At 47.7% G+C, this 26,459-nt stretch overlaps 1 protein-coding gene across 1 annotated transcript in view; it reads left to right on the top strand.

The window, feature by feature from the left end:
- NDUFA9 (NADH:ubiquinone oxidoreductase subunit A9) overlaps positions 1–26,459 on the top strand; it is a 184,134-nt gene that overhangs the window by 72,634 nt on the left and 85,041 nt on the right. The window contains exon 4 of the mRNA XM_086921297.1: positions 24,361–24,452. Coding sequence (XP_086777423.1) covers positions 24,361–24,452 — 92 coding nt within the window. The remainder of the gene's footprint in view (positions 1–24,360; positions 24,453–26,459) is intronic.

The following is a 26,459-nucleotide window of genomic DNA, read 5'->3' as shown; positions in this document are numbered from 1 at the left end:
GGGTTTTAGAGAGTTTCTCCTCACTTTGGCTCATGGTATCCCCTTAACTGGGCACCTTGGCCAGGACAAAGCTTGAAGTAGGTCAGTTAACCACTTCTACTGGCCAGGGATGTCCCAGAAGGTGAAGGACTGTTGTCAGTGGAGATGTGTGGCTCAATGATTGGAGCGGCAGACCCTGATGCAGAGGTCTAGCCCGGGACCAGAGTTCAATTCCCCACCTCGGCGGGTCTTGGGCTCCAAATTCCACGGACCTGATAATTCTCGCCTCGCTGCCTATTCCAATCATGGAGTCCCACTCTGCAACTCTGGGCAATAGCTTGCTTAATCTCCACAACGGCCCCCACATCGCTAAGGATGCCTGGCCTCCACCTTGTGGGTGCCTAGGAGTGGACGACTCACAGGGAAAGCCAGGATGGGTTCCACAACGGTATTCGTAGAAGCGCCTTGAGACCCTTGCGGGTGAGAAGTGCGCTATACAAGTATCAATTTCAGTCCTGTGTGACATACCAAGCCAGTGGCAATGCAGGAGGCCAACAAAAGGCCTCTTTCATTCCGCTCCCAGTGGTTGGGGTACCCTTTGAAAGGGTAGGGGTCAACATTGTTAGCCTCCTGGAACCTTCAACAGCCTCAGGGAACAAATGTATTCTGGTGGTTGTGGATCATACCAGGTATCCTGAATCTGGCCACCTAAGGGCCAGCACTGCCCCAGTGGTTGCAAAAGCACTCGGTGAGTTCACCAGGGTTGGTTTCACAAAGGAGGTTGTGTCAGACATGGGTACAAACTTCATGTCTGCATACCTAAAATGGGATTAGTGTGGAGTGGGCTACAGATTCACCACGCCCAATCACCCACAAACCAATGGCCTGGTGGAGAGATTCAACCACACATTGAAAGGCATGATTGTGGTGCTCCCTGAAAAACTCAGAAGGAGATGGGATGCCCTACTTTAGTGCCTGCTTTTTGCCTACAGGGAAGGGCCACAGAAAGGAGTGAGGGTTTCACCTTTTGAACTTTTGTTTGGGCACCCTTTTATAGGTCTGGTAAGAGAAGGTTGGGAAACACCTATCAAAGAGCCAAAACAAGACATGATGGACTATGTGCTTGGCATTTGCTGCAGGATGGCTGAGTACATGGAGAAAGCAAGCCAAACCCTTCAGGCCAGCCTAGAATTGCAAAGCAGTGGTATGCACAGAAGGCTGTTCTGGTAGAATTGAAACCAGGGCAGAACGTATGGATTTTGGCACCTGTGGTCCCTAGTGCCCTCCAAGGCAAGTGGAGTAGACAGTACCCTGGATTGCTCATCTTGACGCCGCGCTCCGCGCATTTACCTGCACATCTCCTGGTCTCAGCCTTCCTTCAGCCTCCCACGCCTCGCCGGACCCGCTTCGCGGGTCCCGCATCGTGGTTTGAGGCTGTTTGCATCTTGGGGCATTTTTTTTTTTTTTCATCAACACCGACACCGGCAGGGCTGCGAGGTAGAGCGGAGGACTCCATTGTCCAGGAGTCTCCGCGCGCCCGTCTCCAGCTGGGCTCCTCTCCCTGCCGGCCGCGCCCCCATCACAGCAGGACTTAACGAGCACTTCCAGGCTCCATCAGTGGATTGCTCATCTGGTTGAGGCTGTTTGCATCTTGGGGCATTTTTTTTTTTTTTCATCAACACCGACACCGGCAGGGCTGCGAGGTAGAGCGGAGGACTCCATTGTCCAGGAGTCTCCGCGCGCCCGTCTCCAGCTGGGCTCCTCTCCCTGCCGGCCGCGCCCCCATCACAGCAGGACTTAACGAGCACTTCCAGGCTCCATCAGTGGATTGCTCATCTTGACGCAGCGCTCCGCGCATTTACCTGCACATCTCCTGGTCTCAGCCTTCCTTCAGCCTCCCACGCCTCGCCGGACCCGCTTCGCGGGTCCCGCATCGTGGTTTGAGGCTGTTTGCATCTTGGGGCATTTTTTTTTTTTTTTCATCAACACCGACACCGGCAGGGCTGCGAGGTAGAGCGGAGGACTTTATTGTCCAGGAGTCTCCGCGCGCCCGTCTCCAGCTGGGCTCCTCTCCCTGCCGGCCGCGCCCCCATCACAGCAGGACTTAACGAGCACTTCCAGGCTCCATCAGTGGATTGCTCATCTTGACGCCGCGCTCCGCGCATTTACCTGCACATCTCCTGGTCTCAGCCTTCCTTCAGCCTCCCACGCCTCGCCGGACCCGCTTCGCGGGTCCCGCATCGTGGTTTGAGGCTGTTTGCATCTTGGGGCATTTTTTTTTTCATCAACACCGACACCGGCAGGGCTGCGAGGTAGAGCGGAGGACTCCATTGTCCAGGAGTCTCCGCGCGCCCGTCTCCAGCTGGGCTCCTCTCCCTGCCGGCCACGCCCCCTCGGCACAACCTCTAAAAGGAACTACAACTTCCGCTGCGCGGGAGGGCGCCGGGAGAAGCCCGGGACAAGGGTGGGACCGTCTGTGGCCGTCTGTGGCCGTCCGGGGCCGCAGGAGGCCGGGCTGGGCCAGGACATTTCCTTTTCATCTGCAGTAAGCAGTGTCTCTGCACTTTGTCGTTCGGGTTTGTTGCATTGTATTTGTGTTGTTTTCTAATCCCCTAACTTTGTTATTCTATTGTTAACATGAGCCACTCCGCTCCACCAGGTGTAAGTGTCTCTGTCTTGGGCCCCCTTGATAAATTCTTCAAGAAATCTGCCAAGGAGGTCGATATGGACCTGATTTTGGCCGAAAGGAGAGCTGAGCGTAGACGCTCAATTGAGCAGTTAAAGAGTATTCCACTGTCTGTCCTTAATTCTACTAAGGACCTCCCAGCCCATGGTCTGAGCGTTATTGACGCTGACACGACTGATCTTAATCTCACCCCTAGCATATTCAGGTTCCCTGATACTTCTCCGCCGTGTAGTGGTGCTACCAGTGGAGGCCAGCTGATCTGTCCCCCTATAAATCACTCCAGCATTATAGAAATAAATATCCCTGAGTCACATAGTAGGGATGTAGATCCTTCCCCTATGCGGTCCACCTTGTCTCTGGGTGGTTCAGTCCCAGGAGAGACTATGCCGGAGGCGAATGGCCTATCTCCAGGTCGATCGCCCACCATAGCCGTAGGGGTGGTTCACTCTCCTCCAAGGAAGAAGAGGCGTAAAGGGGGGGTAAAAAGGAAAGGACGTAGTCACCACATCCCACCTCCACCGAAATCTACCACAAATAGTGTGCTGGGTCCTCCCCCCACAGCAGAGTCCCACCCCACTACTACCACTGAGCATGCAGCCCCCGTCGTAGTACCTTCTGAGTCAGTGTCTACAGGGGTGAATGAAGCGACTGTTGACATCATGGGGAAGCTCATTAAATCATACATGCTTCCCCTGCTGGAACGTGTAAGGGTTATGGGGGAAAAATTGGACCGCCTCGTGGCGTCCTTTGAATTATCTCAGTCCTCAGGCTTGGTTAAGATCATAAATCCCCCCAGTATCCCTGCAAGTTTATCTCATACTGCAGGTGTATCATCCAAAGCCACTAGTCTGTCCTCCTCCATTTCCACCAAAACACTCACTTCTAAATCTACCAAATCTGTTTCCATATCTAGCAAAGCACCGTTAGTGGTTGCAAACTCTACATCACTAAAACCTCCTGCGGCAGCTACCCCCAGTGTTGCAAATACCAAACCATTGGCCAAGAGGGCAGTCCCAGCAAAAAAGAACGGGTTGGGCAAATCTGCTGACACAAATTGTAAACAGAAGAAATCTCTACCCTCGAAAAGATTTGTTGACCTGCCACCTGATTCCCTAAACTTTGTTATTGTCATGACAGGTGTGCCACCTTTACAGGAAGGGGACAGGGAAAATGACGATAGTTTAAAAAATAAAGTCATCTTCTGGTTAAAAACAAATAGACCCCTTCCTCCGAACCTCAACGGGGACATCGTCACGGTTAGGAGATGTCAGTGGGTTGGGGTGCGGCCTAAGGACATTGAGGGGGATATTATCATTATTAACTTTAGAGATCATAGGGTAGTATCCCACCTCACAGACTGGTATGTGGGGAACAATGAGGGTGGAATTTCCACAAGGAATTTAGGTTATTTTTACCCCGAAACCCTGACTAACCCACACAAAAGTCAGCTAGGTGGTGCTAGCAAATCCAAAAACCCACCCAAATGGACCAACTTTACGTCAAGCTTCCATGTTCCCCACTTCAACCCGGAAGCTTTATATCGCTCATATACCCAATCCACATACAACTGCCCCCCCCAAACACCGGGCTGGGCGAAGCCATATATTCAGCCCACTGGTCCTCCTATATCCATGGGAATGCCTTTTTTTTTTAATAATCCTCCGTATCCCTTGATCCCTTCTACACCAGCCTTTAGACAGGCTCCGCAGCCTTCCAGCCTATTTCCACCCTTTTCTAATCCCAACAGGCCCCCCCACCCCAAGGATCTGTGGAATATTCCACTAAGAAATTTATACGATCCACTTTCTGGGCTGTCGTCGAACGATTGACAAACTAGGGGGAATAGCAATGACGCCCAGTTTATATCTCCTGTAGGCTTGGTTTCGTGTTTCCTCCCTTGTAAGGCTGTAAGTGTTAAAGTTCCTGTTGTTGGTTGTGAGGAAGGTGACCCTGCCCTACCAACTAGGTGGGTTACCTCCCCACCGCCCCATGACATTCTGCCCTTCTGTGTGGCTTCAGCTACTGGTCCACTCCCAGCACAGGCACCACGGGATGCGGTTTGTAGGTTGCCTATTGTTGGGGTTCCTGCTGTGGTCTCCGTTTCCATTGTAGGTTCCCAACAATCCTGCATATCCTCTCCCGCTGTTGTTACTGCTTTGGGTGCCCAAGCCCCTCCTAAGGGTACCTCACTGGGTTGCTGGAATGTTGCGGGTATAGATTCCTGTATATGTATACCTGATTGGGCTGACTTCATCAGACAAGGTGATGTCTGGTCCTTTCAGGAGACTTGGTCAACTCATCCGGTATATTTCCCAGGTTATCTGAGTTTTAACAAACCCGCAGTTAGAGGGCAAAGAGGCAGGGCTATGGGGGGTCTTACTGTTTGGGTGCGCCAATCAGCAGGAGTCTCTGTTAAAGAAATCCACATTGACTGCCCTGATATCCTCATTGTTAGCCTGAAGCTTAATAGTGGACTGGTTATACTATTGTTTAATGTGTATGCCAGAGGAACTCCGGGTGGTCGTGTTTCAACCACCCTAACACTCTTAGATGAATTCCTTGGCTCCGCACAACAAAAGGGTCATGTGGTGGTTATGGGTGACTTCAATACCTGTTTCGAACCACTAAGTGTGGATGATGGGATGCTAACGGTGGCTGAGGACTCAACTTGGGGTATTCCACAACTAGAGCTAACTCCGATCACTAAATGGTCCCAAAGTGCCACTTTCATTAAAGGCCTATGCCTGAACTGGGGACTGCGTGCCCTAAACGGTCGTACTAGATCGGACAGATTGGGCAACCCAACATTCTTTAATGGAAGATTTAGTAGTCGCATCGACTACATTTTAGTCGATGTAACTATGTGGCCCCTAGTTTCGGATATGGAAATTAGACCTCGGCCTGAAAGTGACCACGAACCTCTCCTAGCGGAACTCAAGGATCTTAGTTTTTCCAGGCCCTCTGTGCACCTCCCCAATGTTGTACAGGAGGCCATGGTATTAACTAATGACTTGAGGAGGGTCCGGTGGCCAAAGGTTGCTGTAGACATGGATGCTCGCTCTAAAATAAGATCCCTGGTATCTGACTCCCTAAGATTAATAGAGCAATGTGATGACCCGATCCAAATATCTCTCAAAATCTCCGATATTCATGCCAGCTTGTTCACTTCCCTTAAGACCTTATTTATTAAAATAGTTGCCAATAAGGGCATTGGAAAACCGAGGAAGCCAGCGAACTGGTTTAATGATGAGTGTGGTACATCTCATTCAAACCTGTTTAAAGCCCTAAAATCTAGAAACACAGCTCTTATTAAATCCTCCAGGAAGGCCTACAATATAGCCAAGAGGAGGGCCAAAGCCGCCTGGGATGAAGAACGCTGGGCTCTCCTAGTTGAGGCATGCGGCTCTAGGAATCTTACGCACTTTTGGCACCTCCTTAAATGGGGTAAGTCCCTGGACGATCGACCTAGCCCTGCTTCTGTCGATCAAGAAAAATGGGTGTCCTATTTTGAGGATCTGTTCAGGTGCCACAGTGAAAGGGAAACTCCCATTGGTTGGCCGCTGTCCTTTGACACGCTTGTGTTTTCAGCCAAGGAGGTTGAAAACGTTCTGAATTCCATCCCCAGGGGCAAAGCCCCCGGCCCGGATTGTATTCCTGCGGATATTTTCCAACAGGACCAAGACCTATGGGTACCCTATCTACTGTTCCTGGCAAACACGCTGGCCAGTGGTGCACAGGTGCCTGTTTCTTGGGCGGGAGCTGAGATTTTGCCCATCTTCAAGAAGGGTGATCGGTCGGTTCCTTCTAATTACCGGCCGATCAGCCTTATTGACGCTGTTCAAAAGATAGTGTCACGTCTTGTCCTAACCAGGGTTCAGGCCTGGATTGAGGAATATAATATTCTTACCCCTCTCCAAGCTGGGTTTAGACCCCATGTTAGTACCCTGGATCAGGCCTTTCGGTTTATGTTACTACACTGGAAGACGGTCACTCTGGGCAAAGGTAACCTCTATGCGGCCTTCGTAGACCTTAGGTCTGCGTTTGATCTCGTACCAAGGGTTGGGCTTTGGAACAGTCTTTTGGAAATGGGTATGCCTCCCTCCCTAGTTCGTATCATTGTTAACCTTCATGCTGAGACCTACGCCTATGTACGATGGGGCAAACCTGGTGAGGTGACCAAAAAGTTTCCTGTGCTGAAAGGTGTCAGACAGGGATGTGTTTTGGCTCCAACTCTGTTCTCCCTATATATAAACAGAGTCACCAAGTACTTTGAGGGATGCCCCACAGATGCGCCAAGTTTGGCTGGCAAGAAAATCCCTCTGCTCATGTTCGCTGACGACACTCTTTTGATTTCAAGAACCAGACAGGGATTACAGCTTGCACTGTCTAGGTTTGAGAGTTTCTGTAGCGAGCATGAGCTGGAGGTGAATATTGCCAAGACCAAATTCATGGTCATGAGGGGTCACAAGCAGGTCAAGGCTAGGGTAATTATGGGGAATACACCCTTAGAGCAGACCAAGCACTTTACCTATTTGGGTGTTTCATTTAGCGACACACTTAACTGGTCTCATCAGATCGAGCTCCTGTCCCTGAAACATCAACAGTTGGGTGGAGCTTTGATCAAAGAGCATAAAAGCTCTTTTACCAAACCCATGTCCCCGCTGATGAAGATCTATGGTGGGAAGGTTTTGTCAGCAGTGTTATATGGTGCAGAGTTATGGGGAGGTAGCAACCTGGACTCCTTGAAACTTGCCCAAAACAAATTCCTAAGGATGGCAATTGGTCTGCCACAATCGACACCTTTAATCCCCCTACTATACGATCTGGGGTGCCACTCGGTGGTCGACTGTGCTCGATTTCGACCGATTTCTTTCTGGCGGTGTCTGTGGACTACCCCTGACCTACACTACTATGCTGAAGCCTGTCTGGAGTTAAAAAACTCTCCGGGAGCCCTAAAAATAGGATGGTTCAGAGATCTTAAGGCTACTCTTCTATCTTTGGGCCTCCCTGAGTTGTGGCTGTCGCCTGAGACAGCCACATTTCCATCTAAAAGTGAGCTCAAAAAGTGTTATTGGGCCTGGGTGATGCTCAATACCTTTTCAAAAACAAGCCCAAGTAGTCTTACAGGTTTATTTTTGGTGCATAAAGATCTACCCAGGTTAGAGAACTACTGGGAGATCATTACCAAACCCCTAGACCGAAAACTTTTTTTTCAATTCAGATGTGGCACACTACCTATTGGGGACTTCACCAATAAGTGGGGAAAAGCTAGTCAGGGGTTTTGTGCAAAATGTCAAGGGTCCGGGGAAAGTTTATCTCACATTTTGTTTGTGTGCCCCCAATACTCTGCCCCCAGATCTAAGTGGCTCAAACCAGTCTGTAGCCAACTAGGCACACGTTCGTCAGCCGAGGCCCTGAGACTGTTAAAAACTAATCTGGATCCGATCATTGTGGTGGGGGTAGCCAAATTCCTAGGCTGGGCCTGGATTATTAGAAGTAGGTGTATTAATCTAAATTAGCTGAGACTGTTTTGTTTTATCTTATATTACTGTGGTAATCAGTATCTGTATCTTTTTTAAACTTTTGTATTCTTCTGCAAGAAGTTATTCGATGCCAATGATTTAATACTGATTTTATTTGTTATTGTGTTTTTTTGTATTTATGTCTTTTATGATGAATTAATCGAATAAAGACTTCTTGACTGATTGACAGTACCCTGTCCTTGAAAGAAAACAGGAGGTCACCTATCTGGTGGACCCAGGCAGTTGCAAGCATCCCAAAAGGGTAATACATGTCAACCGCCTGAAGCCCTACAATGACAGAGCTGACATGACTATGCTCATAGTCACAGATGAGGGACAGAAAAATGAGTGACCTCTCTCTGATCTCTCCAGCAATTCCCAAGACAGGGCTGTTGATGGAGTGATCTATTCAGACACCCTCACTGACCAACAGCAGGCTGACTTCAGGCTAGTCCTAACTCAGTATGCTGAGCTCTTCTCTCTGTCGCCTGGTCAGACTGGCTGGTGTACCCATGTTGTGGACAATGGTGACAGCCTACCTGGCAAAAACAAACTTTACAGGCAGTCTGATAATGTCAGAGACAGCATTTAAGCTGAAGTTAGAGATGCCGGAATTGTGTGTCATTAAACTCTCAGAGCCACAGTGCCAGCTCATTTGGCTTAGTCCCCAAACCTCACTCCAAGGGTGAAAAGAAAGTAATGAGGTTTTGTGTGGACTATAGGGGCCTCGATGACGTGAAAAAAACTGATGCTCACCCAATTCCTAGGGCAGATGAACTAATTGACAGGTTAGGGGCAGCCAAATATCTTCGTACCTTTGATCTCCTATCTGGGTATTGGTAGATAAGTCTGAACCCTGGAGCAAAAGAAAAATCAGCATTCTTCACTCCAAATGGGCACTTCCAGTTCACTGTGATGCCCGTTGAGCTTTGAGTTTAAGAATGCCCCTGACAACTTCCAAAAGTTGATGAACAACATCCTTGCTGGGTTTGAATCCGTTTGTGCAGCTTATCTTGATAATATTAGTGTCTACAGCTTCACCTGGCAGGCTCACCTGATCCACCTTGACAAGGTTCTGGAGGCTCTGATAAGTGCAGACCTCACTATCAAGGCATGCCATATAGGGCTGGGAAAGGTTGTGTACTTGGGTCTCCTGGTAGGTGAAGGCTAAGTTCAGCCACTCCAACCCAAGAGCCAAACAATTCTGGACTTGGTAGCTCCAACAACCCAGATCCAAGTCTGGGCAGTCCTTGGCTTAACTGGGTAGTATAGGAGGTTTGTGAAGGACTATTGGTCCTTAGTAACTCCCCTCACAGAACTTACCTTCAACAGGATGCCCAAGAAAGTAAACTGAACAATAGGCTGTCAAAAGGCTTTTGACACTTTGAAGGATGCAATGGGCTCTGCCCCAGACTTTAAATGCTTCAGACTTTACCAAGCAGTTCATTGTGCAGACAGATGCCGCTGCGCATGGGCTAGGTTCAGTCCTGTCCCAAACAAATGATGAAGGACATGATCAACCTGCTACATTTATAAGCATTGGAGTGCCATAGAGAGGGAAGTTTTTAAGTGTCAATTTTCTTGAAAGTGAAAAGTATTTTTAATTAAAAACATACTTACTTTATTACCAGACCCGGGTCTTAAAATAAAGTACAAACAAAGTATAATTTTATAAAAATTGGTCTGGATCTCCTACTCGAGTTGTGCGTTTTTTTTTTATCATGGGTGTGCAATAATGTCTTACACTCCTCTGTTAGGCCGAAGGCTGCTCACCCACACTACCACTAATAGAGCACTTTGGTTTTTACATTGAGCCCTGTACACTTTTGGGGAACCCCTGGACTTTGTGCACGGTATTACCATCTAGTGATAATATCATATACACGGTATTACCATCTAGTGATAATATCATCATCATCAAAGCTTTATTTCGATATACATAATATCATAAAAGCACATTTACAATTAAAATTAAATTCATTAACAGTACATTTAAAAGAGATTACAGATAAAAACCTTTTATGTTACAATAAATAGTTAAAAATGCATTAAACTATAGCAGATTTGTGGATATATAGGTGTATAAAAAAATATTTTGCTTATGCTTATTTCATCGAATGGCCTTCAGTCTAATCAGCCAAGCCCAACTTAAAAATGTGGCCACCCCACACACTAAGGTTGTACTAGCATCAGCCTTAAGTATTCTGAGTGCGACCAAGTGGTCCCTGGTTCCAAGCAACAGAGACACAGGTTTGAGCCATTTCTGTCTAGGTTTTGTGTAGGCTGGACATACAAAGAACACATGAGCAATATTTTCAATAACACCTTTGCAGGTTGGACAGTCAGCGGGAGTTTGATGCGGTGGCTTCCACTTGCTAGTACTATCGCAAAGCGGAAGAGTGCCCACCCTGAACTGCATAAAAAGAGATCTGTCTCTAGGCTTCATAATAAAATCTAAATAGGGCTCCAGGCGAGGCTTAGGCTTGTGCTGACGAATGCCTCAGTTAGCCTACTTTGGTTTGAGTCCCTCTGCTCTTGGTCATTGTTAGAACTGGCTATTTCTGGTAGGCTAAGGCTGACGCCAATATATTTAACAACAAGGGCTGGTGATGGACAGAGTTTCTGAATTAAGCAGAATACTCTCAGCCAGTCAAAAGATCAGGGCTAGATCCAACACTGTTTTTTAGCTCACTGCACCATCCCAGCTCAGAACCTGGCTATATGCAAATTAGTCTGTTCCTGTCCCAGTGCATGATGGGAACAGGGCAAACCAAACTACCAAGCCAATTCTTAAACTGGGAAGGAAACAAGCTTCCGGGGACCGGTTTCTGGCATTTCAGCCGTCGTCGGCCCGGCTTGCTTGAATCCTGATGGTGCAATGAGCAAGGGACTCACATCTGAGTATAGCCTTCCACGCTTAGGGTGGACAAAATATTTAACAACAAGGGGTGGTGATGGACAGAGTTTCTGAATTAAGCAGAATACTCTCACCCAGTCAAGAGATCAGGGCTAGATCCAACACCGTTTTTTAGCTCACTGCACCATCCCAGCTCAGAACCTGGCTATATGCAAATTAGTCTGTTCCTGTCCCAGTGCCGGTCTCCCTCTCCACACGGGAGACCGGCAACGAGGCAGGCAGGCTTCTCTCCTTCTCTCGGGGCTCCCTCTCGGTCACGGGAGCCCCGCAACGGCCGCCATCTTCTTCTCTCCCGCCCGGGCTGCGGGGGCGGGCACTTCTGGCCGGCCGCGCTGGGATTGGCCGGCCGGCCAACCACTTCCGGGTCGCTGCGGGCAGCGCAGCGGCCCTTCTCCTTAGGCAGGCAGGCGGGGGCTGAGTTAACCGAGGAGTGGGCTCCCACGAGTTAAAATATATATAAAAAAAATTGCAAATAAGCGAGGTGGGCACTCGCTAGCACGAATGAAGCGCTCCTAAGCGCCAAAGGCAGATGAAGCGCTCCCCAGCGCTACGACAGTCACAAAAGCGCTTCCAAGCGCTAGAAGCAGAGTAAAGCGCTATTAAGCGCTGGGGACCATAGGAAAGCGCTCCCAGGCGCCAGGGCAACAGAAAGTCACCCAATGTCCATTCAGGAGTCCAGAGAAAAGTACATCAGGTGTCCAGGGGCTGGGCAGGGCCCAGGGATTCCCCTGGGCCCAAGCAGCAGCAGCCCATGGCAAGATTCAAGTCCACAAACAAGAACAAATTGGAAGGGGACACAGCCCTTTGAAGTCTTTGTGCAGGCAGTGTGAGAACCAGCTAGAACTGGTTATAGGGAAGTCCTGTCAGTATCAGGGACATAGGTGACAGTCGCCCAGCGGGGGTGGAGCCAGCATTGTAGTCAGGCAGGCACAGCCCTTCACTATCAGGTGCCATCTCCTCCCACTTCCCTGGCAGCAGATGCTGCCTTTCATCCATGGGCTGACTCAGACAACCTCCTGGGCTCTCCAGCCCCTGTCACCCTCAACCAGACAGTCAATCCACAAGCAGGCCCAGGCACTCCTGGACCAGGCTCACCAGCCAATCACACGCCAGACACAAATTACACAAATATGCCAACTTCTAAAAGTGGCACTTCTAGACTAGGCACAGTCATGCCGCATATATCATTTCGCAGCATTCAATCTCACGAGTTCGTACATATCAAACTCGACCCTGCACTCCCCACACATCAGGAACTACCATAGGCATACATATTCCCCATTCATTCCTATGGGAGGGCAGGTCACTCACCACACATACACAGAGAGCTCAAGCACGTTACACTGTACCACAGTGCAAAAGTGCGCAGAGGTCTAAAATCACCACCACCAGGTTCCATAAACAGCCTAGGAAAAAGCTAAAAGTCTCGGGGTGAACCTGCCTAAAGGGCCGGGTTCAACAGTCATCAACCCATGCCCAATAGGCCCGCTTAGTTTCTGCCTTAGATAGCAGTGCCCCAGACTCCCAAACTGTTAAAAGGCCTGTTGACAGCAAAAGCTTCTTTACATTAACTAGCCAACTAATTTTATGAGCTCCTTGAAGGTTCATGACCTCTTTTAAGCCGTCGGCGTACCTTGAGAGCTCCGGGGTACGCCAAAGTCGGGCCCAGTATAAGAGAGCGCGTAGAGTAGCTAGGTCCTTGATGTAACGACGACCCGGATCACTCAAAAGTGGCTTAGTTGGGGTACCCCTTGGGAGCGAGACAAGCTCTCTAAAGAACTTGTTCTCGGCGGTAACTAAGGCATCCACACATTCGAAGCCCCAAAGCTCCGCACCGTATAAGGCGCAGCCTACAGCTTTTGCAGCATAGATGTCCAAGGCAGGAGCAACGGGTTTAGAGGTGGAGGCACGATGTTCCCTCCCCAGTACTCCAACTACCCTCTTATGGTTCAGCGCCATTTTATCAATATGTGGCTGCCATTTAAGTTTATCAGAAATTCTGATCCCCAGGTAGTCAAACTCTTTTACACGTTCCAGAGACACCCCGTCAAGAGACAAGGTAGATCTGGACGATCTGCTCAGGTTAAAATAAAGGAGCTTGGTTTTGGAAGTATTTATGGCCTGGCCCCTCAGCTTACAAAACAAGCAGAAGCGATCTAACAGCTTCTGTAATCCTGCGGGAGTTTTTGATACTAGGAGCGTATCATCCGCAAAGAGTAATGCGGGGACTTTATCACCCGCCAGGACCGGGGCATCAGCATTGACTTCGAGCAGAAAGGAGACTATACCATTCACAAATAGCGTGAAGAGTGTAGGAGCCAGTACGCAACCCTGGCGTACCCCTCTATTCACAGGGATTTTATCAGTTTTTTGCTCCTGTGCTCCCCATCTAATACGGGCATAATTTCCATCGTGCATACGAGCCAAAAGGTTCAAAATGGGCGAAGGAATCCCGATCTCTTCCAGGACCAGCCATAGGGGTCTCGGGGGACCAGGTCAAAGGCGGTCATCAGATCAATAAATGCCAAATAAAGACCGCCTTTGCGAATGGTAACCACCTTCCAGTGTAAAAGCACATGCCTAAATGCCTGGTCTATCGTGCTTGTGCAAGCCCTAAAGCCCGCCTGGAAGTTTGGTATAATACTATTTTCATCCGCCCACAAGAGAATCCTCTCCAAGAGAACCCTGCCAATCAATTTCTGCCCAGCATCTATGATTTTTCGGGCGATAGTCGGCAGGGTCCCCCCTTGGGCCCTTCTTGTATATAGGGATCACTTCAGCCCCCTTCCAAGAATTCGGGACCGGTGAGCCTTCCAACAAGGCATTTGTAAGAATTGCAAAGTAAGAGGCCCAGCCTTCGATGTTCGCTTTAAAAAGGTCACCCTGTACACCATCTTGCCCCGGGGCCTTAGCGGGTACAATCTTGGTTAATACAGCCAGCACCTCTTTCTTGTCTAATCTAGTGAATGGAACCTGGGTAGACTCAGTAACCATGGCATCATAAGAGGGCCCTGGAGAACTTGAATGCTCATCGCCCCCGTACAGTTTCTTGAAGTGCTCAAACCACTCCCTATCCGTTATGTGGTTGGGGACTTGATCTGGGTCGCAGCCATTGGATCTTCTGACTAGAGTCCAAAATAGCTCACCATTTTTAGATTTACTCGCTGCTCTAAGGCTATCCCAATGGGATTCTTCCCACTCCCTCTTAGCTATTGTGATGGCTTGTCTATAGTGTAATCTTGCCTGCCGAACAAGAACTGGATTGCTAGATTTAATGGCAAGAATCAGACTGTTTTATTTTCATTCTGCATTCTCTATCAAACCACTTCTGCACTGGCTTGACATTCTTTGGGCGCTTTTTACTAGGAACTGTAAACAGAACACCAATCTGATCTATCGTATCAACCTAGATGGTTTCTGCCGCCACAGGTCCAACCACGTCCTTACATGCTGCAGAGAGCTTGAGGGTCTGGTCACTAAGGATTTCTTCCAATGCACCCAATCTTTTCTCGTCCATTATAAACTTTGGCCATTTGAGAAACCTATTACAATTGGATGGGACAACTGTCTTAGTTAATAATCTCAAGCTAGTGAAGGGGGTGTGCTCCTTCCTCTGCCACAGGTCCACCATTGTGAGGGACAGGGGGTGATGGTCACTGTCTATTGATGGAATAACGACCGTATCCTCCACTAACTTCCATGCCCTCCTGTCCACCAATATATAGTCAATTCTGCTTTCGCAGGACACCCTATTATATGTGTTTGCCCGCTGACCAGTGGAGATAATGCGCCCATTTACAGCTCTCAAGCCTCATTCTATAGTTAGGGCGTTCAATTGAATGACAACAGGTGACCATCTCTTGAGTGGTTTAAGTGACAGAGACGGAATGCCCCATCTGGCATCTTCTTCATTGACTCCGAGGATGTCATCTACTGCCAGAGGCTCAAACGAGCAGTTTAGGTCACCAGCAACCAAAACTAAGGAATCAGAAGGACACAACTGGAGCAAGTCAGAGAGAACAGAAATTAGCCCCCCCTTGGGTGCCTCTAGCGTATACATTATAAAATTCCCAAGAGGTAGTGCCATTCATGCCCTTGATGGAAAGTCTCATAACATCTAATGTTGGACACGTGTGGTGAGTAATCTCCAGGTTAAGGTCTATCCTTACCCATGCCATAAGCCCACCAGAGGGTCGACCACGGCCAACCGAGATAGCAGGTACATGAAAACAAGAAAAACCAGGCTAATACAGGGGTTCAAGACACCAAGTTTCCTGAAAAAACACATATCGTACCCATCAATAAAATCATTGCAGTCCTGTAATAAGAGCTTATTTCGCAGTCCTGCCACATTCCACGAGACAAGTTTAAAATTATTGGTGGGATCATTACAGGAAATCAGAGCACGTGGAGATTGATGTAAATCCTGGCTACCAATGTTAATAGCCCTCAGAGGTGCTGTAACAGGAGTTGGTAACTCTGGGCCCGGAGACTGAGGTGATACAGAGGGAGAGGGGGAGCATCCACTCAGGGGGAGAGAGGAGCTAATCAATACTCCTACCTTATCCTGGAGTCAATCAACAGCCTCCAAACAGTTGAAATGATTTTGAGTAGGGATAGGGTCCAAGGATATGAACGGCCCTGGCCAATCCCCCCGGGTGGACGCCTCCCATTCCGCTGCACCACTGTCCAGCCATCTGCTAATGGAGTAAAATGACCTGGAGGATAGAAATAAGACAGTGGAAGGGAGCGGATAGTCGCTCCTGGGCTGGGGTATCTCCAGTTGCAAATATACTCAACAGATCTGGGGTCGCTAAAATTAACCAGAATGCAATCCCCCCTTATGTTTTTGGCCAGATGGCCAATCCATGGCACCCTTCGGACCATAAGTATTTTACACACAATATGTAAGAGCAGTGGTCTGTTTATGTTTAACCAATGGACAACCCTGTTCCTCAATGTTGTAGGGGACTCCGCCGCATGCTTGCCCAATTCTGGAACCCCTGCTAGAATTACCACGAATGGACATACTTCCGGGGGTAAATTTATAATATTTTTCCCCTTGGGAATCTGGGCTAAGGGAACCCCCTCCACCCTCACTGACCTCAGGTACATTATGCTGGCAAGGTTTGCTTGCATTGGCAGCTATTGGATCCTTGCTGTGGGTGCAACTGGAGCCTTATGGACAACGTTCAATGCTACCGCGTCCTTCGGGACAGCTGGAGCATTAGTTCCAATGGCTTTTACTAGTGATTGGGTAGCCATGGGAGTAGCATCCTTTAATAGGGAATTAGCGATTCCCTTAAAGTCACGCTCGATCTTTTTTAGGTACTGTTCGATCTTACCCAATCTATCCTCTAGTGGGCATAGGAGAAGTCTAAGTGTATCATATATAGCGGGTGGCTCGGGGTCCATCACCCCTACCCTGCCGCCTTGACTTATCCTCCCGCTTGAGGTCTGATGCACCATCCTAGTTGGTGTAGGATCAACTAAGTGTGGAACTAGGCTTGCTGAGTCACCCACAACGGGCTGCTCCAGTATAGCTGGAGTTGCTCTAATATGTTTTGGGGCTTTCTTTTTCTTTCCCCCAATGTTAGTTGACAGCCCTTGCTTGTACTTAGCAATTGCCCCTGGGTTTCTCTCTCGCAGTTGTCTAGTATTGTGCACCTTAACTACATTGGACACGGTGGGCAATTTGTGGGGAGAAAGCAATAAGGATTCAGAAACCGTGGACTGCTCTCCAGAGGAAACATGCGATGTATCATGGGATGGTAACTGTAAAGTGGGGAGTTCAATAATTGGTGATGCACCAATGCCACTATTAAGGCCTTGATGGACAGGAGTCCGGGCATTAGCAATATTTCCCATTGAAGACCTTGCAATGGCGAGGTACTGGGATACACGTCGCTCCATAATCCTGATCCCCTCATTGATAACACAGTTCATCCTTGTTATAAATTGGTCCATAGTTCCTGTGAGGTTAACAACCTCCGCCTTTCCTTGGCCTCCTTAGGGGGCATGAATGTAAACTCAGCAAGTCTATGGCAATAGAGAAAGATGCAATGTACTCACAAGTCAATGCCACACATCAGCTGAATGGGGGGTGGCCCGTCCCGTCCCGGTCTTGACCGGTCTTGAACGGGCTTAAACGGGCCCGCCCTTCGCCCGGGCACTCCCACGCGCGACTCGGGGCGAGAGGCGTTCCTCTGCTTTCGCGCGCCTCCTGGCGCTCTGGTGGCGTCACTCGCGCGCCAAGGCCGCCGGGGCACCTGGGAGTTGATGTCCCTGCCCTCGCGGCGGCGATGGTGCTGGCGCTGCAAGCCGTTCCCCTCACGGCTATGGAGTGCGGGACCTAATGCAACAGCGAGCCGTTCCCCTCACGGCAGAAGGTAAGTCTTTCAGGGTCCACCTCCTCCTCCTCCTCACAACAAAACAAGGTTCCAAAGATATCCTTTTTTTTAATGCCAGCACTACACTTCAGCCCTAGTTTTTACACCCAGCTGCCTCAAATGGAGGCAAGCGTACACAGTTCCAAACGGCAACTGCCTCCGCCCGCCGCTTTCTTCTCCTCACCTAGAGCCTGCAAAACGTATTCATCCAGAAAGCGCTCATGCATCAAGGCATCCAAAAGCAGGAGTAAGAGCGCCCTCTGGCCTGGAAAGACACGCCGCCACTGCCCTCAGAGCCAGAGCCGCAATCACCCTCACTCAGCAGGACCTTAGGGAACGTCTGGCACAATCCCCCATCGCCGGGAGTGAAAGCGCCCCCTGAAGCAGAAAAACGCTGAAGAACACGTTGCAGTCGCCTCCAAGACAGAGCCGCAGACGCCGTAGTCACTGCAAACAATCACACTCAGCAGGGACTTCGGGAACGCCAACTTGCTGGACGCCAAGCACAATCCACCATTGCTGGGGGTGGGGCGCTGATCACCTGTCATATACACAGTCAGTTTCCTAAAGCCATTTTTCAAAAAAGTTAAGGAAGCGCTGTGCTTTAGGCCGAACTGAGGGGTGCCTTAATCAGTGTCTTATTTGAAGATCGTGTAGTCGCTCCGTTTTAGGTAGGGTGTAATCAGTGCAGAGGCGTTCAAAGTGTAGGGGGCTTTCTTCATCAAATAACCACCCCACTTGGTACCAAACATCTAAAGTAGTTTTGGTGATGGGAGAGAGGTAGCGGCTCTTGGGGTGTGCATATCTGTGGAGGAAGGGAAACGTCCAGAAATGCTGTCCTGTCGCCTCTGAGCCAATGCTTTTCGGACTCCTCACAGGACCTTTCCAGTAGAAACCTGAGCTGGGCCGCCTAATAATAGCTTGAAAGGTTTGGGAAGCCTGGGCCGCCCTCGTGCGGAGGTCCATAGCTTAGCATCCTCTATATACGGGGGCAACCACACAAAGTGATATAGCTCTTGCTGTAGGGCCCGGATTGTCCCCGGGGGAGGCTCAATAGACGACACCTGGAAAAGGGACAGGATCTTTGGTATGATCCACATCTTCAGGGCTGCCACACAACCGAGCCAGGAAATCCCTCCATCTATTTGAATTGGATTTCATCTTTTGGGTCAAAATCTTATAGTTGAGGGAAGCAGTTTCCTGGGCAGTAACCGTCAATTGTATCCCCAGGTAAGGAATAGAATTTTTCACCCATTGTATTGTGAAGCTATGTATAAGGCCGTCCTGTTTGTCTGGCGTAAGAGATAGATTAAGGGCTTGAGATTTATGTACATTCACTTCAAAGCCTACAGCTTGACCAAAAGCCTCTGTTTTGTTAAGGAAGGCTTGGAGCGAGGTGGTTTGATTATCCAGTGCTACCAATACATTGTCAGCTTATAAACTAATGGTGTGTTTTTCTCCACCAAATGGGATCCCCTTAATAGTAGGATTATTACGGATTCTCTGAGCCAAGAGTTACATATATAACACAAACAGGGGTGACATCAGGTACCCCAGGCTGTGCCTTTATGTTATGTTATGTTATGTTATGTTAAAATGGGACTTTTATAGCGCAACGGCTACTCCAAAGGAGTGTCCCGGCGCTTTGTGCTCCAGACCAAAGAAAGAACTGGAAAACATAACAATTTACAGATGGGGAATTGTGCAGATGAGGATTCGTTTACCCTAACCGTTGCAACTGGATGGCCGTAGTTACTGAGGACCCAGGAACAGAATATTTCACCAAGTTCAAAGTGCTTAAGAGTAGCAATCAAATATGGCCAGCGGGCCCGACTGAACGCCTTTTCGGCATCTACTGCCAAAAGCATTTGATCCAGACTCAAGCATTGGGCTTTATCAATGCAGTGCACGATACTCTTTGTGTTCTCACTGCAATGGTGATGGAGCATGAAGCCTGACTGGCCGTAAGCAAAGAGGGCCAGTAGTAAGGGGCCCAGGTGTGCTCCTGAAATGCCAGTGAAGAGTTTCAGAACATTCAACATTCAGAAGGGATATCAGCCGACATGATGCGCAGTAGCACTTATCTTTGCCGGGTTTTGGAATAATGACTACAGAAGCCACTAGCTTAGAAGGCGGGCTCGAGCTGGGATCTTTAATTGCATTTAACAATCTACTGAGAAGAGGAGGTAGGGTCATGCAAAAAATTGTATTGAAGATCGCTTGGAAACTATCCAGTCCCGGCGATTGAAGGAGCTTTTGTCTGGCTATAACGGAAAAAATCTCTGCTACTTGAATCGGGTCGTCTGTTCTGGTGTTACTTTTGAGGTACAGGCGTCCTGGAGGTATGTATCTGTTCCATTTGCAGACAAATTCTGCTCCGCTTATAGCTCTTTATGAAACTAGTGAAAAGTAGCCACCTTATGGGGATCATCCGTATATTCCTGGCCATTAGAACCATACTCCACCTGGACTCCTGCTGCCTGGCGTTGCACCCTTAATCTGTTAGCCAGAAGGTGACCGCATTTATCTCTGCCAACACCGTACCGATGACGGAGTCAGAATGCCGCATATTCCGCTCTGTTCAAGTCAAAACATGCCAGCTGAGTACAGGCCTCTTCGAGTAGTTGACAGACCCGAGGGGCCCCTGTGCGCTTGTAGATGTGCTCAAGTTCCTAGGCCTGACGGAATAAGTTCACCCTGTTATCCTTGCAGAGCTTATTGCCCGCTGCAGAGATCGCAATCAGCTCACCTCTGATGACCGCTTTTATTGTTTTCTATAGCGTAAAGATTGAAACCTCTGCCATATCAATTGCTAAGAAGTCTATTAGTGCCTTGGTAATTTCCTTAACCTTTGGGCTTTGTAACGGGGTTTCTCTCAACCACCATGTTAGGGGGGGGCTGCAACAGGGGGGTGGTTAGTGTGAGCTGTACCGCAGCGTGATTAGATAAGGATTGAGGTTCTATCTCGGAAGCTGAGACTATAGAACTGAGACCGGATGACTCTAAAAAATAATCCAACTGGGCATATTTTATGTACATGTCATTAAAGCATATAGTCTCATGTTTCTGGGTGTAGGGCCCACCACATGTCCGATAGGCCTATGTCCCCCAACCAGAGTGCCCCCTCGCTAGAGATGGCTCCTACCTGACCATGGTGTTGGGCTGAACTGTGAAGTTCATTGTTGAAGACCAAATTTAAGCCCCCCCCCTCTCCCCCCCCCCCCCCCCCCCCCCTCCCTCCCGGTTGGTCCTGAATGTTTATCCCCTCGGTCCCTGTGCGATTGATGAAGAGTTCCTGTCCCTCATTAGGGGTATAAATAGTCTTCCATTTAAAAGTATGATTGCCCAGAGTTTACCACATGAATACCATTAAGCAATTGACAGATAGGGCATGTCCGGTACACACACGTTATCCGTCAGTTGTTTAATTCAATTCAGGTGGTGATTTTTTGTCGGAGTTTAATGAAAGGATCAATTGCTCATTAATGAAAGTTTTATGGTTTTTGCCAGTACGCACTGATGTTCCTTTTTTTATTAGCACAGTTACCCCTGAAGATGGGCTAAACACGCGTAATGCAGTGGGTTTACAGCATCACTTTAATGTACGAATTGTGAATTTCGCCACGCTGTAGAGAAACTCCTAAAGGGGCACTTTATATGCATTTGATTATGGGAATCATGACTTTGGGACATAAATATTGAAGAAGAAAGAAAATGAACAAATGATTAAAATGGATGAAGTGTCAATTCAGTGGTTCATGTGTGCACCTTGATTGATGGTTGTCGCTTCCTGGGCCTGGTGCAAGTTTATGCACCAGTTTTATATTGATATACATGATGGAGTTAAGTCGGGTCGCCCCTGGATCCCTGTCCCCTAAAAGTTCTGAAAATGGCTAAGGCGGCGTTGATCCCGCATTTCACCAAAGTCCTAAATTTAGCCATCTCACTGGGCCAGTATCCACTGATTTGGAAGGCGGCAGTCGTTAGGCATCTTGCCTCTGTTAAAAAAGCCCTCATTAGACCCGTCAAATTTAAAAAAATTCCGTCCTATCTCCCTTCTGTCGGTCCCAGTGAAAATCTTAAAATCCCACCTGAACTTTCACTCGTGTGCTTACCTGAGGGAGCATCAGATTCTGGATGGCTCTCAACACGGATTCAGAAGGTCTCACAGCACGGAGACTGCCCTCACTGCAGTTTTGGATAACATACGAGTTCAGGTGGATGCGGGTCATAGCACCCTCCTTATTTTACTTGATCTCACCGCATCATTTGATACCCTGTCTCCCCAGAGATTGGTGGAGCGTCTCAGGGAGATAGGGGTTGGGGGCGTGGCCTTGGACCTACTGGCTTTCTTTTTAGGTGAGCTGTCTCAAACAGTCAAACTAGGAAGCTTCTATTTGGAGTCTACCCCCCTTTTCTGCGGAGTGCCTCAGGGTTCCTCCCTGAGCCCTACTTTATTCAATATCTATGTGGCCCCGCTTGCAAGGGTGGTGAAGTCATTTGGGCTGGAAGTGCTGTCCTATGTGGACGACACCCAAATTATGGTGTCAATTACGCAAAATGTCAGGGACTCTGCTCAGAATTTTAAAAACTGCATGTCGGCAGTATCGTCAAGGATGGTACAAAACTATCTAAAACTGAACGGCGAGAAGACGGAAGTCCTGATTTTTGGTGCCAGGTCTGACATTTGGTCTAGGGAGTGGTGGCCTGACTCCCTGGGCACCTGTCCTGCTCCTGACTCCCATGGTAAACAATTGGGAGTGGTGGTGGATGATTCTCTATACATGAATTTGCAGGTCTCTAAGACAGTGGCCATCTGCTTTGGGCTCATCCGCATTATAAGGAAAATTTCTCAGTTCCTTTCATTTGGAGAATGTAAAAGAGTGGTGGTGGCATTTATATTGTCCAGATTGGACTATTGCAACGCCCTCTATTAAGGCATCAACAAAGGCCAGCTGTGCCGCCTGCAGTTGGTGCAAAATGCCGCTGCGAGGCAGGTGATGGATCTACCCAAACATCATTCGGTCTCGTCTTCTCTTGGTTCGTTGCACTGGTTCCTGGTGGATCGCATAATTGTGTTTAAGACCCTCCGCCTCACTCACAATGCATACTATGGCCTGGGCCCTTCGGGCATTAAGACCATATTCCAACAGTATGTGCCCTCTAGAAACCTTAGGTCCGCAAATAAGATTCTCCTTGTGGTTCCTAGGGTCAAAAAAATGAGATGGGCGGGAGGGCCTTTTCATTTGCTGCTGTCAACGTTTGGAACTCTCTCCTGGATTATCTTTCGGGGCAACGAGTACACTCAATCTTTCGAAAGACTCTGAAGACGTGGTTGTTTCCTGAGAGACCGGTTTGAGCAGGAAATCGGTTTTACGTGCATGTTGGTCTGTATTGCAGTGCCTTGATGACCCTGGGCTTAGTCTGCGCTTTAAACATTTCCCATTCATTCATTCAAGCCACTGTGCGTTGGGACATCAGATGTAAAGATTTAGTAGGAGGGGTCTTCAGATGATACTAGACTTTCTGAATGCCTAAGATTGCTAAGGAACTTTCTCTCTACAGCTGACAAGAGTGGGAGGGGATTTCTGCATGTGAGAGTTAAAGGCAAACTGTGATAACTGAGGTGCTTAATGGTTTTATTCCTTGTTTAATAATTAGAGACCTCCTTATGTACTAGATTAATTTAGCTTAATTTTTAGGCTGAGTTTCCTCCCGGCAGAAGTGAGAGCTTTAATAGAGCCATCAGTTTTTTAAGATGATTCTTGAAAATAGGGATTGGTAGTAAGTCCAGTAGTTAATTATAACGTGTTGCTAAACCCATCTTCACCATCTGCACCCAACACTAGAGAGACAGTGCAGTCTAGACCTCTTAGAGAAATCATTGTTAGTCTTGACTATCAGAACTTTCAGATGAGATGATGCCTTTTTAAATAAACCTATATCCAAAAAGACGCACATGTATTAAAGCCTGCCTGTCAATCCCCTGAAGATATTTCCTTCTTCAGCTGCCCTTACAGTAGTACAGGAAACAGGCATAAATGTACTCTTCTCTGTTTGATCTTATATCCTGAAAAAAAAGAAATCCTCTATTAAGCACATCAATTGGAGTATAGCTGAATTGGGTTCAGTTGGAGGAAGTAGGATGTCATCAGCACAAAGCATTATCTTGTAGTTATGTGCTGGTATCACCACACCTTAATTAGATGTGGTTGGCCTATAGCTGCAGAAAGGGTAAATTGTCAAGGTAACCCTTTCTAGGGCCTTTGCAAATAGCATAAGTATCAGAAAGTAATCCCAATATAAGAATCCATCTGTAAATGAGTATTTTGATTGGCCGCATGGGATTTCCACCTTGTATCAGTGATGTTGCAGTACTGATTGAAGCAGGGACTTAATGATGTTATGAGTCTGAGTGAGAAACATAACTATCTTTTTGTGGCTGTGATTTGATATCGTACACAAAGTGTGCCTCTCCAAAGAACAGGACTCTGGTTGGAAGAAAATGGCCCAGGTGACTTTCATTCCTCTGACTCTTTCACACAGAAATAGAAGTGCTCAACATCTGACATTGACATTTTATTCCTCAATTACTTGCAGGTTGTTGCTCTGCACCTGGAATATAGATATAAATGCTGCAAAATTTGCAGCTGGGTCTTCGTGAAACTTCTACCCAGTTGTCTTTCCAATGCTGTTAATTACATACTTAGCCATAACTAGCCATATGTTGTGTTTATGCAGGTATGTTTGTTTGTTCAGGGGTGAAGGACCTGCTTCACAGAAGAGCTGTCACATTTTCTCCTCAAGATTGACTTTAGAATTATACTTCAGATTATATATATTTTTTAATTATCTTTGTAATAATAGGAATGGAATGCCAAAGATCGTGATAGCACTCGAAGAGCCCTGGAGAACTCAAACGTTGTCATCAATCTTGTAGGAAGAGAATGGGAAACAAGGTGAGTTGTTAATTCTCTGATCTAGCACATTCTCTATCTCCCTGGACGTCACTGAACTTCTCTGGCTGTTGTAAGTCTTCAGCGCCGGGACACCCCCGTCGGGCGTAGCTGCGCGCTTTACAAGCTTCTAAAATAAACAAATAAATAAATAAATACATTCTGGTTGTATAACTTTCATTTATAAAAGCAACCAATTTCATGTTAAAATTAAGAACTGCATTTCCCTCACTGCGTCACAGCATATAGCAAGTTATAGGGTTGGCTTCTTCTAGCAAATCCACCACAATCATTGTTGAGTCTTGTTCCACATAGCTAATCAAAGAGGCTATGACTTCTCTTGCACCAGAGATCTTCTAAGGCCTAGACACTGGGCAGAAGTCATACCCCACCAAACCGATTTTAAGGCCTGGGCAAAGTGGGCAATTGCACAGGATCCCCACCTTACAAGCTGTACTCTGGAAAACTGATCGGAACAATGAGAAATCTTGTGCATCCTTCACAGAAGCTTAGCTAAGCCCAACCTTAATATTTATCCTATGTTTCCATACTCCACTCCATCTTATCTGGCTTCCCTCTTTCTCTTTGCCTCCCTCTTTCTATCTCAGTGAATCTGTGTATCAGTGTTCCCTTTCTCTAGCTCACCTTCTCTACCTCAACTTTGTCAACCTTACCTCTTTCAATACATCTTTCTCTATCTCATCTCTCACTCCCCTCACACAATCGTACATCTTTCTCTACGAACCCTATTGCTTACCTCTACATCTCTAATTCTTTGTGCCTGGTCCATTTGAACTCACTCCCTACATCACACTTTTCCTTTCACCTCACAGCTGTTTGTATTATACCTCCTCTGTCAATCTTGTCTTTTTACCTCACCATCTCTCTAGCCCACCTTCAAGGCTGCTCTATACCTCACCACTCTCTTTCACTTTTTACCTCTCTACTACTCTCTACCCCAGCTCTCTCTCACTGCCTAACCTCTCAGTTTACACCGTTGTTCGTTCTCTTCCTCACTGCTCCACCTTCCTTCTCTTTTTACCTCTGATCCCTCTTCCCCACTTCTCTCACTACCTTACTCCTTTCTTATCTCTTTCTCCATTTCCACCTTTTTCCTCTAGCAATCATTAACTTCTGTCTCAGTTGCATCTCTGGCTGCACCTTTGTCTCTTTTTCAACTCGCCTTCACTAATTCAATACTCTCTCTGCTTCACTATTGTGTTCACTTCTCTGTCTATATCTCAGAAGTCTATTCATGGTTTCTCTCTCTCTCGAACTGTGTAATAACCTAATCTTTCTCTTTCTCTGCTTCATTTCTGTCTTTCTACTTCACATTTTTTCTTTCTACAGCTCAGCCTTTTCGGTCTTTCTCTGTACCTCACTAGTTTACCTGATCTAGTTTGCTGTGACTCTTTTCAGCTTACTCCTCTATCTGCCCCACGGTTCCATGTACCTTACAGCACAGTATACTGCCATTACTAGCTCATCTCTTTAAGGTCTACCTCTCTCTGCTTCTCCAGAATTCATCTCCTTCTACCGTACCTTCTCCCTGCTTCACCCTTTGGTGAACCCACCATTCTCTTTCTTTTTACATTTCCTTCTATAGATGTGTCTACTTTTCCTATCTCCTGTTAAAACTTTACCTGTCTTTCTGCCTGTCTCTGCTGTTGTCTTCCTGTTTCCTCCTCTTTGCATCTTTCTTTCTGGCTATGCCACATTTTCCTGTCCCTCTCTCCCCCATCTCTCTCGCTCATATCGAACTCTGTCTCTCTTTTGTGTGTACTTTATTTCTCTTTCAATACCATCTCTGCATAATGTTTTTCGAACAGAGGTGGTATCGCTAAATATTTCAAATGAGCCTTTGTTTGACTGATTGTGCTGGACAGCTGCTGTGTTGGATTCTGTTGACATTATAATGTTGGGCCATGTGTGCAGTGCAGGACTGGATACGTTCTGATCTGTGCAATCATGAATAAACAACAAAGAAACCTAGGGGTCTAACAAAGAGGA

Source organism: Lissotriton vulgaris, chromosome 1_1, assembly GCF_964263255.1.
Source record: "Lissotriton vulgaris chromosome 1_1, aLisVul1.2, whole genome shotgun sequence".
Classification (NCBI taxonomy): domain Eukaryota; kingdom Metazoa; phylum Chordata; class Amphibia; order Caudata; family Salamandridae; genus Lissotriton; species Lissotriton vulgaris.
This window is presented reverse-complemented; position numbering and strand designations above follow the sequence as displayed.